Source organism: Diadema setosum, chromosome 20 (assembly GCF_964275005.1).
Source record: "Diadema setosum chromosome 20, eeDiaSeto1, whole genome shotgun sequence".
Taxonomy (NCBI): domain Eukaryota; kingdom Metazoa; phylum Echinodermata; class Echinoidea; order Diadematoida; family Diadematidae; genus Diadema; species Diadema setosum.
Genome location: NC_092704.1, coordinates 32,898,071 through 32,913,515, shown reverse-complemented (window position 1 = coordinate 32,913,515; position 15,445 = coordinate 32,898,071). Strand labels below are relative to the sequence as shown.

At 38.7% G+C, this 15,445-nt stretch overlaps 1 protein-coding gene across 1 annotated transcript in view; it reads left to right on the top strand.

The window, feature by feature from the left end:
* LOC140243619 (uncharacterized) overlaps nt 1-15,445 on the top strand; it is a 62,019-nt gene that overhangs the window by 3,122 nt on the left and 43,452 nt on the right. The window contains exons 5-19 of the mRNA XM_072323284.1: nt 487-723; nt 1,145-1,333; nt 1,913-2,110; nt 2,902-3,037; nt 3,565-3,680; nt 4,181-4,375; nt 4,880-5,071; nt 6,494-6,697; nt 7,439-7,678; nt 9,458-9,646; nt 10,436-10,645; nt 11,737-11,985; nt 12,238-12,483; nt 13,283-13,477; nt 15,022-15,340. Of these exons, the coding sequence (XP_072179385.1) occupies nt 487-723; nt 1,145-1,333; nt 1,913-2,110; nt 2,902-3,037; nt 3,565-3,680; nt 4,181-4,375; nt 4,880-5,071; nt 6,494-6,697; nt 7,439-7,678; nt 9,458-9,646; nt 10,436-10,645; nt 11,737-11,985; nt 12,238-12,483; nt 13,283-13,477; nt 15,022-15,340 (3,115 nt within the window). The remainder of the gene's footprint in view (nt 1-486; nt 724-1,144; nt 1,334-1,912; nt 2,111-2,901; nt 3,038-3,564; nt 3,681-4,180; nt 4,376-4,879; nt 5,072-6,493; nt 6,698-7,438; nt 7,679-9,457; nt 9,647-10,435; nt 10,646-11,736; nt 11,986-12,237; nt 12,484-13,282; nt 13,478-15,021; nt 15,341-15,445) is intronic.

Genomic DNA, 15,445 nt, shown 5'->3' with positions numbered 1-15,445 from the left:
TTCTTAGTTTTGTCACATTAGGCGATGATTCCGTGACGTGGTAAGATCATATTTTCCAATGTTGCCCATGTCCATGCATGTCATCAGAAAGACAGATAGTAACAATGTTTATAGATATTTTCCTGGAAACGTTGTCGAACGTGGATCTTAACAATGAATGATAATGAAATAAAACACGTCATTAAACATTAAAGACATATTTCTATCAAAATTCATGTTGACAGCTTCCGTGTTGAATATGATATGGCCTACATATTTTGCCCAGGAATGTGCAATGTGTCAGTGTAAAGAAACTACAAATCTTTTACATGTAGTCCTAATTCGGTTCCTAAAAAAGTAAAATACATTATTTCTTCATCATCCATTTTATTGATTTCATGTTATGCTTGATCTTCTGTGTGACCCAACTCATCGAAATCTAGACACCTTGTGCAGATTTTGTTATTGTTTGTTTGTATGTTTTCTTCGGGCTATTTTATCATCCAGTTACAAGATGTTCAGCTTTGTATCCACCTGGCAATGGAGATGTCGCCCTCATTGTTGGTCAAGGTACATGCCAAGGTGGGGCAGTGTTCGGGTCTGAATGTCGAGTGTTCTGTGATGAAGGCTATCTCCTCTCCGTGGCAGACGAAGGGGACGAGGAGTCGTTTACTCTGACATGTAACCGAACGGATGATACCACCACAGTAGGCACGTGGAGTGACACCACACCTCAATGCGATCGTGAGTTCCCCCATATTGACTGCATTCATTCAGGCAGTTTTTTAGCTCACCTGAGCCAAAGTTTCCAATGGGCTTTCAATCACTTCTCGTCATCGTCATGCATCACATTTTTTTTAACTTGAGCAATGGAAATTATTAGATAATGGCATCATCTGCTCAATCATTTGCATATTCATTTCAACTCTTCAAGAACTTTTGGACAAAAAATAATTTACAAAACTTCCCACCGTCCAGAATTCCCTTACGTAGTACCTTGTATCTTATTTTCGTATCATTTTCTTTGCTGTGCTTAGGAATTTTAAGTCTTTCATTTCATACTAACTTTTTAATGGTCCCTTGTTGTCATTTATATATATTTTTATAGGTTTACGCACATCCCGGATATAATGTACAATTCGTTTCTCTTTTCCAATCACACCAGTTGTACAGTGCCAGATACCACCTGTTACCAACGGCACCGTATCAGGCTGCCCCTCCGGGTCCGCCGAGTACGGAGACGAGTGTCTCTTCCGGTGTGATGATGGCTTCCAGTCCAGCAGTGGGAAGCGGTCTGTGTACAGGGCTTGTCAAGCCGATGGCACGTTTAGTGGAGATGGCTTTCACTGCGATGGTGAGTTTGGTGACTGCTTAAAAAAGTTTTGAAACTCAAATGTCGATATTGTTAGGCTTATTGCAGGTAACAAAATACAATCATGAATATACCCTAAAATGCTTGGACACATTATCCTGGAACCTGGCCTATGTGTTAGATTGAAATGAATGAAACAGTCGTGCATAATATAGGGTGCAAACGTTTCTGAATTCATTAGCCATATTTTGTGAGAGTTTTGGTTTCTGTGAAAAGTCATGTTGCTTTCTTTTGCCTCAGATTTTAAATATCCAGTGTTTGAATATTTTAAAGGTTATTTTCTTTTTTCTTTTTCTTTTTTTTTTTTTTTGGTGTCGAACTGTTTAGACACATGAAGGGTGCAATGTAGATCTGAAATGTCATAAACCATGATGCATTTTATCAATAAACTAATAAGAGGAAAGAAAATTAGAGATTTAGAGTAAAAAGAAAAGAGAAGTGCTGGTCAGACTAATGTATTTGAAGGTTTAGTTTATCTTGTTTATCAATAACTATTGACAAGGCGTACACCTTGCGCGTCATAATAAGGCAGTTTCAATCTCTTGCTACTTTCATTCTCAGTTCCCATAATATGCGCTCCCTTGAGCGTCCCGACGGATGGATCACTATCACCTGAATCTTGTAGCGAGGCTAGTCAGGTTCCCTATGGAACTACCTGTTTGTATGCATGTGATACGGGCTTCCTGCACGATGGACCTTTCCAGAAAACTTGTCTGTCGACTGGGACCTGGAACGACAACAGAGACGTCACATGTCGTGGTTAGTAAAATAAGAAACATGTAAAGTACAAGTGTACCTAATTAATAGCTTTAAATATTACAGTTAAAGTCCCCCCCCCCCTTTCCTCTAATTTTTAAGCAATAAGTTAGAGTACAAGTAAAGAGTTTGTTCGCAAAAACCGATAAGTCCATATTTGCCAAATGGAGATATTTGCGATTAAAGGTTAAGAAAAATGAAGAGAATAATAAGAAAATGTTTGCTTCTTTTGACCATAACTTCAAAAATGTACCTTTATAATTGCAGTGACCAATATATTATTTAAAATGTGTTATTTTGTACTTTATGACAGAGCGCGTACTTCAAAATCTTCAAAAATGAACTTATCGGTTTTTGCGAACAAACTCCTCTAGTCCTTTCTCCTTCTGTTATCTGTTTGACACGCTTATAAACAAGATTAATTTCTCATTTTGGAGTATCAAATGTTTTTTTAATGGGTTACTTTTTTTATCCAACGCAAGGCTTTGTTCACAGCAGAACTTTATGCTGCAAGAAGTAGTAGATTGCACAGTAGCATAATATCATGTCATTGTTACAAAACACATTTTTATATGATTAACCCTCTCTGTGCCAGGGACTTTGACCACTTAGCTCTCAGAGCACACAAATAGTTAAGATAACAATTCCATGTAATTCTGCATCAAGTAATATTTTCAAGGATTTAAATAAACAGCGTACATAGATACCCACTATTGTTTCTGCTGAGTACTGTTGACATGTTAACAAGAGTGTTCATTCCTTAATCCACGATACAAATACTTTCATTATTTCAGACAACCAGGCACCAGTCTTTGATCTGCCATGTCCTCTGTATATGGACTACAACGCCGATAGAGGAATCTCTTCAGCCGTCATCGATATCAACACACCGAACGCAACCGACAACTCCGGCGATAGTGTGGTTCAACTGTAAGTCAATTCGTCTGTCAAGTCTTTGATTTTTCTCCAAAGTCACATTAGTCTCCTGTAGATTCACATCCAGGTACAATTCAAACAGGTATTGGTTATTTGTCACGTCTGTCAGTGCATTCTAGGAGGCAAAAAAAAAGAGAAGCTTTGCCTGCAGCATAATGTTATCTAGATAAAACTTTACAAGTGTACAAGTTTGATACCTTTAGTCTTTCAATGAAATGTTTGTTTAAAAGATGCTGCTACGTTAATACACGGGTCTTTAGTACTCTTTCCTATGGAAGTACTCTGTAAAGAAAAACAATGTTTCTTCATAGTTTGGATTATCGGTGTGCATTTTCCCTTTAATGATTTAGAGAGCAATATTATTAAACACGACAGAAAACTAGCAAATTTCACAAAGAACTCTGTACCCAAATAGTACTCGTATCCAGGACGTTCTTCTTCTAATAGCGCATTGGTATGTCGTCAACACAAAGTTAAAAGCAATAAACCGCCATATATTTCCTTCCCTGACACTGAAAAAGGACTTCAAGCATACCAGACAATAACAGGTTTCTTGAAGGTACGACACGAATAACATACGCCGCTTCTGATGCAGCCAACAATCGAGCAACTTGTGACATCTACGTTCGAGTGACAGGTAAGGAATCGAATTAAGCCTTGATACATCGCAACGACAGTGATTTCGTGTGATTTCTAAATATCTGCTAGTGTTAAGTAGGATGACATTTCATATTTACTCTGTGGTTTAGAGACAGACATGTTTAGAGACTTCGGTAGGACCTGCAGGTTGTAACAACACTGAAATCAGAAAAGTTGCTTTGCTTTTTTTTTCACTAGTTGTACAATTCCATATATTTATTTATTACTTTTTTACGTAATGAATGAAGGAGGTATTTCAACCAAGTTCACCAGTATCGGTATTTTTACAGAATTGAGGCAGAACAAGAAAAAAAAAAAACAATGAACTAGGTGAATCGTTTAGTTCCAGATTAAATATCGACATGGAAATCTACGAGGGGCCTTTATATTCAATTTGACATTCTTGCCGTAAATGCATGGGGGGGTTGAGATAATGCTACAGTTTTGTTTTTTGTTTTGTTTTTATGCAATTGACTATTCAACATTCATCCCATACAGTCAAGCGATGCCAACAACTTCAAACACCCCATCACGGGTCCGTCGTAAACTGCAGCAGCGACCTCGTTTATGGCACTCAGTGTTCGTTTACCTGTAATGAGGGTTACGAGCTCTCTGGACCAACACAGCGGACGTGCGAGCTGACTGACGCTCAGGGATCGGCGTACTGGGATGGAACTCAGCCCACATGTGAACGTATGATTGTCTCTACAGATTTATGTTATCATAATATGATGTTGTCATCAGGGAGGGGGATCCTCGCCTACTTGCACACCCTTATTAACACCTTCCCTACATAATTGGCTCTGTGTTGCTGTCTTGTTGACACATTTTGTAAATCATTTGTTGATTTTCGAAACAATTTAGCATGTCGGTATTAATGTTCGGTGTGTACATCAATGTAAAAATTACACTTTGATTACTGATTGACCGCCAGTGCAATGTGGTTAAGTAAGGTTTGAATTTTTTTATCATTATTCTTATTCATTCACCATTCATTGACTCATAATTTAGAATCAAGTGGTGAAGACGCTGTAAATAAGTATTACCCAAAGGAAGAAGCATTATATACACACAAACTCAACCCAAACAAAGCCCAAACCACAAACACAACGCAAAACTCAAAATAGGAGAGATTGTTCACATAATACTTACGCACGGCTTAACTATACTTGTAAAGTCTGCTTGATTTCTTTACAGCTAGAACCTGTCCGGCATATCCGGTTCCAGACAACGGCATCAGGTCGGGATGCACTCAAGATCCGCCTAACACAGAGAACTATGGCACCCAGTGCATCCTGTACTGTCCCTATGGCTACGAGGGAGTGGGAGACAATTTGCCAAGATGTCAGGCAGATGGGACGTGGACCAGCCAAGACTTCTCCTGTAATGGTAGGTAGTTTAGATACCATGCACTTCCAGATTCTAAATCAATATCCTGCCATTTGAGCCACTGGGGGGGGGGGGGGCACTACTGCGGCATAGTAGATAAGACTTAGGATTTCCATCGAAGATACCGAGTTTGGATCGTGCCATGTGCCTTTGTCCCTTGACAAGACGTTTTTACCTGACACTAAGGTAATGACAATAATGGCTGGTCGGTCTGGTAGAGAAGTGGTTACACTAAAAAGTTTAACGTATAGACCAAAACAACCATGATGATGATGATGGTGATAATTATGGTTGCGACGACGAACATAATGATGATGGCTATTAATTGCTGCTTATGAAAAAAAGTGAATTCTACATGGTAGTCTTTTTTTCGACAACCTTTCTTTTATACGATTCAGTTACAGTTTGCCTATGCATTTTCTTAATCATTGTTTTGAAAAAACAAATGAACTGCATTCAATTAGCTTGGAATGAAGTGATGGTACTGATCTTTAAGTAGTCTACTGTCCTTTTATCATCATTATTTTCATAACTGTTGTTGTCGATGTTTAAATTGGAAATTTAATCTCATAAATAAAAGAATGGGGGCGCTGTGGCATAGTGTTTATACAATTTTCGTTGTTGCAATGTGATGCAAGAATGTTACTGTTTTGTTTTCTATTTTTGTTTTTTGCTTTTTCTTTTCTTTTCGATAGTATACAAGATGTATGTTTTGCCCATTTTCTTTTTTTTTCCTTCTCTTTCAAGGCTGTCGTATCTTCAAGCTATATGCTTAACTGACGACAGTCCTCTGCATTTACACTCCCAATACACGTGCCATGATTCAGTCTGATCATTTGATTCACTTTATCCCGAGTGGTTCCCAATTGACGTGTTATCTTATTCTTTTCTTTAATCTGTACACGTATATATACCTCATTTTTATATTCGGATGTAGGCCTACACACTGTATGTTCTATTGTCTTGTTAACAAAAAGAAATGACTGTATTTCATTTGTAGGGATATTCGATGCAGAAAATTCCTAATAAATTCATTTGAATAAAAAACAAATAGTGGATAAGACTCCCGACTCCCGATCGGAGGACCCGAGTTCGAATCCCGCCAAGTGCTTACGTCCTTCTCGACCCGCAGGTGTATAAACGAAATTGGTCATTTTCTGTCGATGAAATGACCACTTCATCGACGAATTGTTCATTTCTTACGAAATAACTGATTTGGTAACGAAATAGGCCATGCAACACTTGGCGCCCCATGCAAAACTATGGTCTATGGTTTTAAACCATGGACAGATTGTACCACGTTCGTGAATTCGGGCCATAGTGTTCAACATAGTCAATTTCAATCTACATGATCAATGTCAATTCATTGTGATTGACTGTCCAGGAGTTATCATTATTTCAATACCATCAACAAACCAACAGCAACATCTTGCAATGAGCTCCAACCTCCAGCGGGCGGTACGGTCATTCCGGCAGATTGTATGTCCAGTCCAGTCTTCGGCCAACAGTGCGTTGTGTCATGTGACAGGAGTGGCTACCGTCTCCAGCCCTCAAACTTTGCTGTGCTGGAATGTCAGGGGAATGGCCAATGGACACCAGGTGACCTCTCGCAGGTCACGTGCACAGGTGAAGAGACAATTTTTATGGCAAAATTAACACCCAAAAGCGGATAGGGCAAATATTTGGAGAGTTGCCAGACGTCAACATTCATTTAAAATAGGTAGACATTGTAGTTGATGCATTTCAAGATTTGGCGTGGAAGTGGTTGATTGAAACTGAGAATAGTTTGAATGCTCCTTATATTACGGTGTCTCTCGTGTGCATTTAAAATGCCCAAAGAACATGCAATATTCATTTTTTTTTTTTTGCCATTACGGGTACATTAGATATTTGCTTTGAACAAACCTCACTTTAAAAATGATGATTGCAATGACAGCATGATTAAACATTCTCTCCATTAATGTAAAGACCGCTCTTTGTCCCTAGACCTTGTCTTTGGTGAGTTAGATACGAACAATTTACCTGTATCAGAATTGAGTGACCGGTTAGCACTAGTTACTGTATATTGTGCCTAATGGAATGGTCTTTGTCACTTTGGGGTACACGAGAAATGACGGGAAACCATTGTACATCACATATCACAAGTTGCTATTTGTTGGAATATCTATAATGATATCTTAGCAGCCCTTACAGGGTTTTATGATGTAAAATTAATCATTATGTTTGCATATTTGTCAGACCTATCTCCTTGCAGCAACACACACAGATCTATAACACGTTATTCACTATTTCTACAAACTGTATTCGAAACTTTTGTCGTCTCAAATCTTGTATTAGTTGGACTTTCAATGTATTTACTGCATCCAGATATCGAAGCTCCAAATTTCATCTCATGCCCCGGCGATGAAACGGTCCATCCAGAACGCGGTGAAGTGCGCGCCAACGTGACTTGGAACGTGACTGCAGTCGACAACAGCGGGGAAGATCCCGTGGTATCGTGTGACCAGGAGGTGGGTGAGATGGATGAAGGTGACCTCAGGGTCAGCTGCACGGCAGAGGACGCAGCGGGCAACAGGAGGACCTGCTCCTTTGAGGTGTCCGTAGATGGTAAGAACAGTCCTCTGTGGAGACCCTTGTGGTCTGGTGGGATTCAGGGAGTAGAACTATGTCGCTGCTGACAAGTTGTGACTTTTTCGCCGTCTAATTGTCACCCTTCACCTGGCAGCAAAATAGTAGAACTCTTTAATAAATATAGCAACAAAAATTACATTGTGAAAAAGCGTCAAGGCAAAGCACAGGACAAAGAGGGACGAGAATAATACTAATGTCTAGAAATTTTGACCACAGGAGTTTACAATAAATGCATTACTACTGCAGTATTAACAAAGCGTGCGTGGAGACAGGCCGGGCCGTCCTTTTTTTCCGTACCACAGCGAGGCAGGAAACCAATTGGCTCATTAATATTCATGAAAAAGTGTGGCTTGAAAGTAGATGCGCATGCGTACAAGCGACTTACTTTCGCAAATTAGGCTAGTTGACGTGAAGCTGAATATCTCCCAGCCAAGATGGACTGACTTTAGCGACTGCACTGAATGTGAAATTCAGCATACTTTTGGGATTGAAATTGGCAGTGGTGAAATTTCATCCTACTTTTTTTTTTCGCAAGAGAAAAATAGAAGAATACAAATAATGATACCATTGATGACTTATCTATACTGGCCCAACTTATTGGAATTTTCTGAATAATGACATAAAAAATAATTGCACCCTCTATATTTTCATTTAAGAGGAGATTGAAGTCTTTCTTATTGCAATGTTATGTTCCTACAGAATTGAATCAGCCTGTTGGCTCATTTTAATTTCTTTTCGAAGAATTTTAATTACCAATGATATACTGTCACATATTTCTCGTCCCTGTTGTCCTGAGACACTTACAGAGTAGATTCGATTCTACTTGTATTACTTCCGCATCTATTTCTCTCTATCTTTTTCATATTTCCGTATCCTTTCCACGCATCCCATTATTTTTTCGATATAGTTCTGTCGAGGATCGCTGGATCTGTTTTGCCTTTCTATCCGTTGTATTGTCTTCCCATTATGAAAGTCTTGTCTCGTTCTGTCTTGTATTTAAGTCCCCCTTTATAAGTTTTATCGTCCCGTCTTGTTTAATGTCCATTTGCCTGTGTATGTGTGTCTGTCTGTTACTCTGTCTTCTTATTGGGCTTCCAGACTTTTTTTTATCTGACTTTATTCCCAATTTTTCCCCTTTTTGCATCAGTTCATTTTCTATTGACATTCTGTACCTGAGGGGCCCACATTCTACAAGCATTGCCTTTTTAGTGGGTCCCTCCATTTTTCGATATTTTGTGTAATGTTATATCGTCTATATCAATTCAGTCAATTTTCATTACAACATTATTTGTTACCCCAAGGTTCCACAATTATGTTTTCTCAATTTACTCTGTTTTGATTATATGTAACCTTATTTTCTGTTACCAAAGAAAGTGAAATGTTTATGTTTTTTTTTCGAAAAATGAAATAAAGTTTGAATTGAATTGAATTGAATGACAAATAGAATATACTCTGTTATGTACTCCACTGCAAGTGCACATTACTGCATATTGCACTTTATTACCTGTTGAAAGCTGGATACACGAAAAATGAATTGTATAATCACTGTGAGTTTTTCTACCCCAGTCTCACACGGTGCACTCCCGTTATAAAGAACACAGTAATAACGAAATGCTCTTTACAACGAGGCACAGCGAGGCACTAGGCAGTGGACTCGTAGCAATGAAGCAACACATGCCTAATGGTGTTTGTGTGTTCTGTATACACGTTACGTGAAAATGCTTATTTTCCTTTCCTTCCTTTGTTTTTTATTAGTACGAAGATGCTCCTCATACTTGCTACCTGCACGAGGCTCCTTCGAAGGATCATGTGACACTCATTGGGGATCTACATGTCACGTGACCTGTGCACCTGGCTATCACCTGACAGGATCCAGTAATGTCACCTGTGAGTTTGACGGAACCAGGATGTACTGGGCAGAGGCTGAAGCTCCAATGTGTGAAGGTTTGCATTTTTTTTTTCTAATAAAATGAGAAATGATCTATTGAGAAGATTCCTTTTGAAAAGTATTAAATGAAGGCAAGGAATGCATCAAATGTATTACTGATGTTTGAATTGTGCACGTTCCTCTAGTGGTATCATTATAATCAAATAGCGTACACCTGAAATGTTGCGAAGGCCCTATGATGCAATGACCTTTTGACACGTCATGTCTACGTCACCTTTTTGCCATGAAAGTACATTTTCTTTCGTAAGCACTCTCTCTATAGATTAATCTACTGCACACAACATTACCATACTCAATTCTAAATCCTTAAACTTTAAAAAATACTTTGTGAAGATTACACAAATGCGTTCATGTACTCAGGGAGAATGGAAAGCACCATCTACCTGGCAATATGGCATACATGCCTTTTGTTTTAGTGCACCACAATTCTCTTGACGGGTTCCAGGTGTTACAGGACAAATCCTGAAGAGAACGAAACTGCAAATCGTGGGCATAGATCCACAGCATAATTTTGTCCTTCCCCAATAAAAATTACAGTGAATATGTCATAATAAACATTGCTCCTGTGATTACCAAGCAAATCCAGCTGGAAGCTCTGTGTCATAGATTGCAATGAAAATATCCAATGGAAAGGATTTGTCGAAAGTTAGCCAATGTATTAAGGTTCATGAAAGAAGCTTTGAAGGTATAATGCGACGGTCAGATCTGAAGATATTGATTTTTGTTCTTATGCCATCTATATATTCTCGGCTTCATTTTTATTCTGTTCAATTTGTAATGAGCAGCGTATCGTTGCAATCCACTGGAGCTACCGATGTACGTCAGCGTGAGTCCAGCAACGTGTGCGGGGTCATCCCAGGTTCAGGTGGGAACCTCATGTACCCCTTACTGTCCTAATGGAAGAACTTTAGAAGGCGATGGAGGACCAACAGTTTGTGGAAGTGATGGACAATGGAGCCGCTACCTCAACAGTTCATCGAACATTGCATGCCGAGGTTGATAATGGCCTTTTTTGCGCATCTAGTTGCCAACATTATACCTAACCTTTCTCAAAAGACTTTCATGAAAACATGATGGATTTCATTCAGATGCACAAAGAGACAATGTCAACACAAACAAACACGCACACAAACAAATACAAAATGAATTAAAATTATTCTACCCACTGTTGATCTTAAACTGAAAATCGAGAAAAGTTTTGGCGGTACAATTTCTTTGCAAAAGACTCTCGCAGTGGCGGATCCAGAAAGGGGGAAGTGCTCACCGGGCGCGCGCCCCCCTTTTTTTAGATAAAATAAATAAAAAGAAAAAATGAAAAGAAATTTACGGAATTCCTGGATCCACCACTGGTCTCGTATACATCTTTGTAGAGTTAAAGGCATAATTTACCATTTGCAGATGAAACAAAAACCCAGCATTAGTGCTTTGAAATAGTTCTAAAATGTGAGTAAGGGATAGAAACAACCACTGTCAAAATTTGAATCCGTATAATCGATGTTAAGTGTTGTTAAATGCACACAATGTGAACAATAGTTATAATAAAAATGTTTCAAGACTAAACCGTATACAGCTATGGTTTATTGAGAAAAACCCTGATATCTCCTTATGTTTTAGGTTTTATTGCAAATATTTCATATGGTAGACTGTTTTACGATACACCAGACATACACATATGCATCGAATGTGATATCTTGAACATTTTTTAAATCACTGCTCCCAAAGGTAAACTGGACCTTTAAACGCTATCCAAGCAGTATAATGTATTGATGATATTTATTATAATGTATACACTATGATAATTATGGTAATGAAAATGATATTGATAATGATAATTACATTATTTACAACGAAAATGATAATAGATTACTAATTCTGATTCTAAGACGCGTATTTATCATTCAAACAGATCTCAATTTACAATCAATGTTATAATCAGACATGTATAGTAACACTAATAATTACTATTGTTCAGAATTAAAACAGCTAATAAATAGTTTTCTTACATTTTTTCTGTTAATATAACAACAAAAAAAAATTGGTTTGATTTTCTTATCCGCATGTCTCTTTGCTTGCTCACTTTTCCAAGACCTCACGGCTCCAACTTTGACCTCATGTCCGGCCCCCATTACGGCCACCCAGACAGAATCCTGGGGAGTGGAGGTTGTCTTTGACGTTCCCAGTGCCATTGATTCAGCTGATACCAATCTTGAGGTGCTGACGTCACCACCTGACTTGATATCCCCGTATAACTTCACCGGGGACACTCTCTGCATCTACACCTTTACGGACGATGCTAACAACAGCGTCTCGTGCCAGTTTCATGTTTATGTGCAAGGTTGGTTTTGAACACTTACCTTTTCAGGAATTCGAACTTCTTGCTGTAATTCCTTTTTGATTTTTGTAATCTTGATAGGCGTCGTAAGTCAGATTATGTTTCATCATTATTACGTATGATTATCGCTGTCCTTGTCATCATCCCACAATCAAACAATCCATTTTTTTAAAGATGTACTGACTTAATCTAGTTTGATATTTGGTAAATTCAAATTCCTCTGAAAAATCAGAATACCAATATTTTCCCTCGCAGATGATCTGGTACCTGTCCTGGTGTACTGCCCACCGGATCAGAGTCTCCTTAGCAGTGAGCAGACGACTACTGTCTCTTGGGACGCACCAATTTTCGAAGAAGTGACTGGAGACGAGCTTTCAATCAGCAGCGCATATGATAACCACACGGGGGATTTCATGTACGGCGATCACCTTGTCGAATACACGGCCACCAACACGGACAACGGGAGAGCAACCACGTGCTCCTTCACCATTAGTGTCCAACGTACGTGGAAGTCTTTGGCAATGCTTTTGAATTTCTCGTGAAATCATTTAACTCCAGGTGGTATGCTGATTGTGGGTTAGTGTATTTGTTTGTTTCTTTGTTTGTTTTTAGGTACTGTGCAAGTGATGTGTTTGGAATTATATGAGTGATTAGAGTCTGATAATGACCTATTGAAGGAATGTGTTCAAAGAACACCCTTTGAATCTGAAGTTGATGCAACTTTTATTCTCTCGGTTTTTGTTAGTCACACTGAAGCGAAAACAAATCACGTTAGCACAAACACGTATGCGCATTGCGCTGGATACAAATACGAGAAACTCCCTCAAGAAACGCAATTCCTACTTCATGTGAGCGTATTTTGATGCAATCTCAAATCACTTTTTTTTTTTTACTTCGGCTTTTTCTTTTTATTTTTTTTCTTTTTTTTTTCTCTTTTGATGTTATACTTATCAGGGATTACGGAACGTTTGTTGTTGTTGCTGTTGTTGTTTTGTGTGTGAGAGAGAAAATCATGGGTCTTGTATTTTTTAAAATTTAAACGTGTGTGTGAGAGAGAGAGGGAGAGTCTGTGTGTGTACTGTGTATGTGTCAATGTGCGTGGGGTATTGAGCCCCCATATCTTCCAAACCCCCTTCCCCACGTTTCCGCGGCCCTCTGCTTAGACGCCCTGCATCTTGAGCTGTAAAATGTGCAAGGTATTTTGCGTGATCTTCACAGTCAACTGAACTGTGGAAATAATCCATCAAGAATAAATTGTTACTTCTCTGGTTTGATTCTAATATTTTTTTTTTTCAATCAGCCGTCCCCTGCATGTCCCTTGATCCACCAATCAATGGTGCACTGGCTTGTGACGGATGGACACACGGTACTTTTTGTTCCATTCTGTGCCAAGAGAGGTACGACATCCCCAGAAACTCGCCGTCAGTCCCCGAATTGTATGTGTGTGGGAGTTCAGGCATATGGCAGCCTCATTCTATTGTGCCTGACTGTACAGGTGAGTGAACTCCGTGACAAATTACAGCTGTATTCTTGGTATAAAAAATATCAGACAATCATGCATAATATCGTAACACTTTAAATGGACTAAATTCGTCTGTCCCACTACCTGAAGGGGAAATTCAGTTCAAGTATAAGATAGTTTCATAAAATCGTATACGCGTTCAACGGTAAAAGTTTAACTGAAATCGGATGAAAAATAAGGAAGTTGTGACATTTTGAAGGGTTTTTTTTTAATTTCTGCAGAACAGTTTTTATGCAAGGGATATAAATATGCAAATGAGTGAGGTAACCATTGCATACCCTCATAATTTTCCATTGATCGTGTCGAAAAAAAAAAGTTTCATTGCAGTCTGAAACATGATGCTATTCCTGCTTGAATAACTTCAGAATAGTGATCGGTTAACAGGATATGAGCCTTGGGCATAATTACGTTTAAATGAAAAACTTGAAACTTCGAAGTTTCATGTCCATACTATATGGCAAGTTGTGTGGGGAAGACATGCTCATTTTGTCATTTGCATATTCATATTGACCGTCCAAGAGCTGTTTCCTGAAAAAATAGCGAAACTTCGAAAATTAATGTCATAACCCCGTATTAAATTTTTTACCCGATTTCGATCAAAACTTTACTCTTTGTTCAAGTTCATATTTATATATTTCAAGTTCATATTTATTCGTTTTTTCCACAATATACAAACATAAATCTCACTTTCTTAAGTGACAAAAACAATGCATACAATTGTACAGAGAAGGCAACAATAATGAGGCTATAACTATAACTATAACTGCTATGAGGCTATAACTCATACTTGACTAGATTTACCATTTAACTAAAATCGTATCTGTCTGTTTTACGAAATCCTTGCAAGGGTACCCGACATTGATTGGCTAGGTTGTCAATCGCTCGTGACACTTTTTGACATACAGCGCATTGTACTTATTGGCAGTTCAGTGAGTTTCTCAGTTACGCTGGAGCGCCAAACAATACTTGGCTAATTATGTCAAAAAAAAAATTAAGTGTGTGACAACCGTGTCAATGAACTACGGGAAACGGATTTGGGCGGGAATTTCTTGACTTTGTTATAATTTTGGAAGGGAAAAAGTCCAAATTTCTATACTAGAGACATACGCTTGCTCTGAGTGCTGAGATTTAACGGTGCGTGTTTTGTTTTTGTTTTTTGTTTTTTATTCACAGCAGCTGCAGCAGTTTAGATGACAACATTCATTGAATCCACCACGCCACCCAAAGCTTTCCGAACATTGCAAATCAACCTAAGCTTCCGCCTTTAGTACTTGAAAACTTTGGAACAGTTATAATACTTTTCCTTGCTCCTTATTCGTTTCTACTTATATTTACCTTGGAGGTCAAAAAAGGAAAAGAAACAATACGGACATAAAAATAAAAACAGTAAAGGAAAAAAAAATCTTGCGTAAAGCAGTAGCAATAAGTAACACATCAAAAAGAGCGTAACATAACTGCCAATGGTGAGTGCGAGAAAATAATTTTTTGTTTTACTTCTTCCCCGTGTCAACCCATAGAGACAAGACGAGGAAACCGAGTAACTCTGCCTAGTTCGCTACAGTATTTCAGCGGCTCCTGTGGATCGAGTGAGACCAATACACAGATTGCCGAGGCGTTTTTACAGCTTCTTGAGCAATCGTTCTTCTACTCGGAGACATGCACGCCTGATGTCGAGTGCTCGGTCGAGTATGTGGAAGTCACTTGTGGCCCGTCCAATGGTGGCGCCAGGCGCAAGCGGAGGAGCACTGAAGAGACTTCCGGACGACGTCGTCACTCTCGCCCGTCGACGACAAAACGAAGGAAGAGGACGACAGACGTTGAAAGTTCTGACTATGTGTTAGTTGCTGTTTTTTAAGTAATAAATCTGGAAAGTAAAGATTAATAAACTATTTTGTTAATAATTTGTCAGCAATGCCGATCAAACAGTTTTTTTTAATGCAA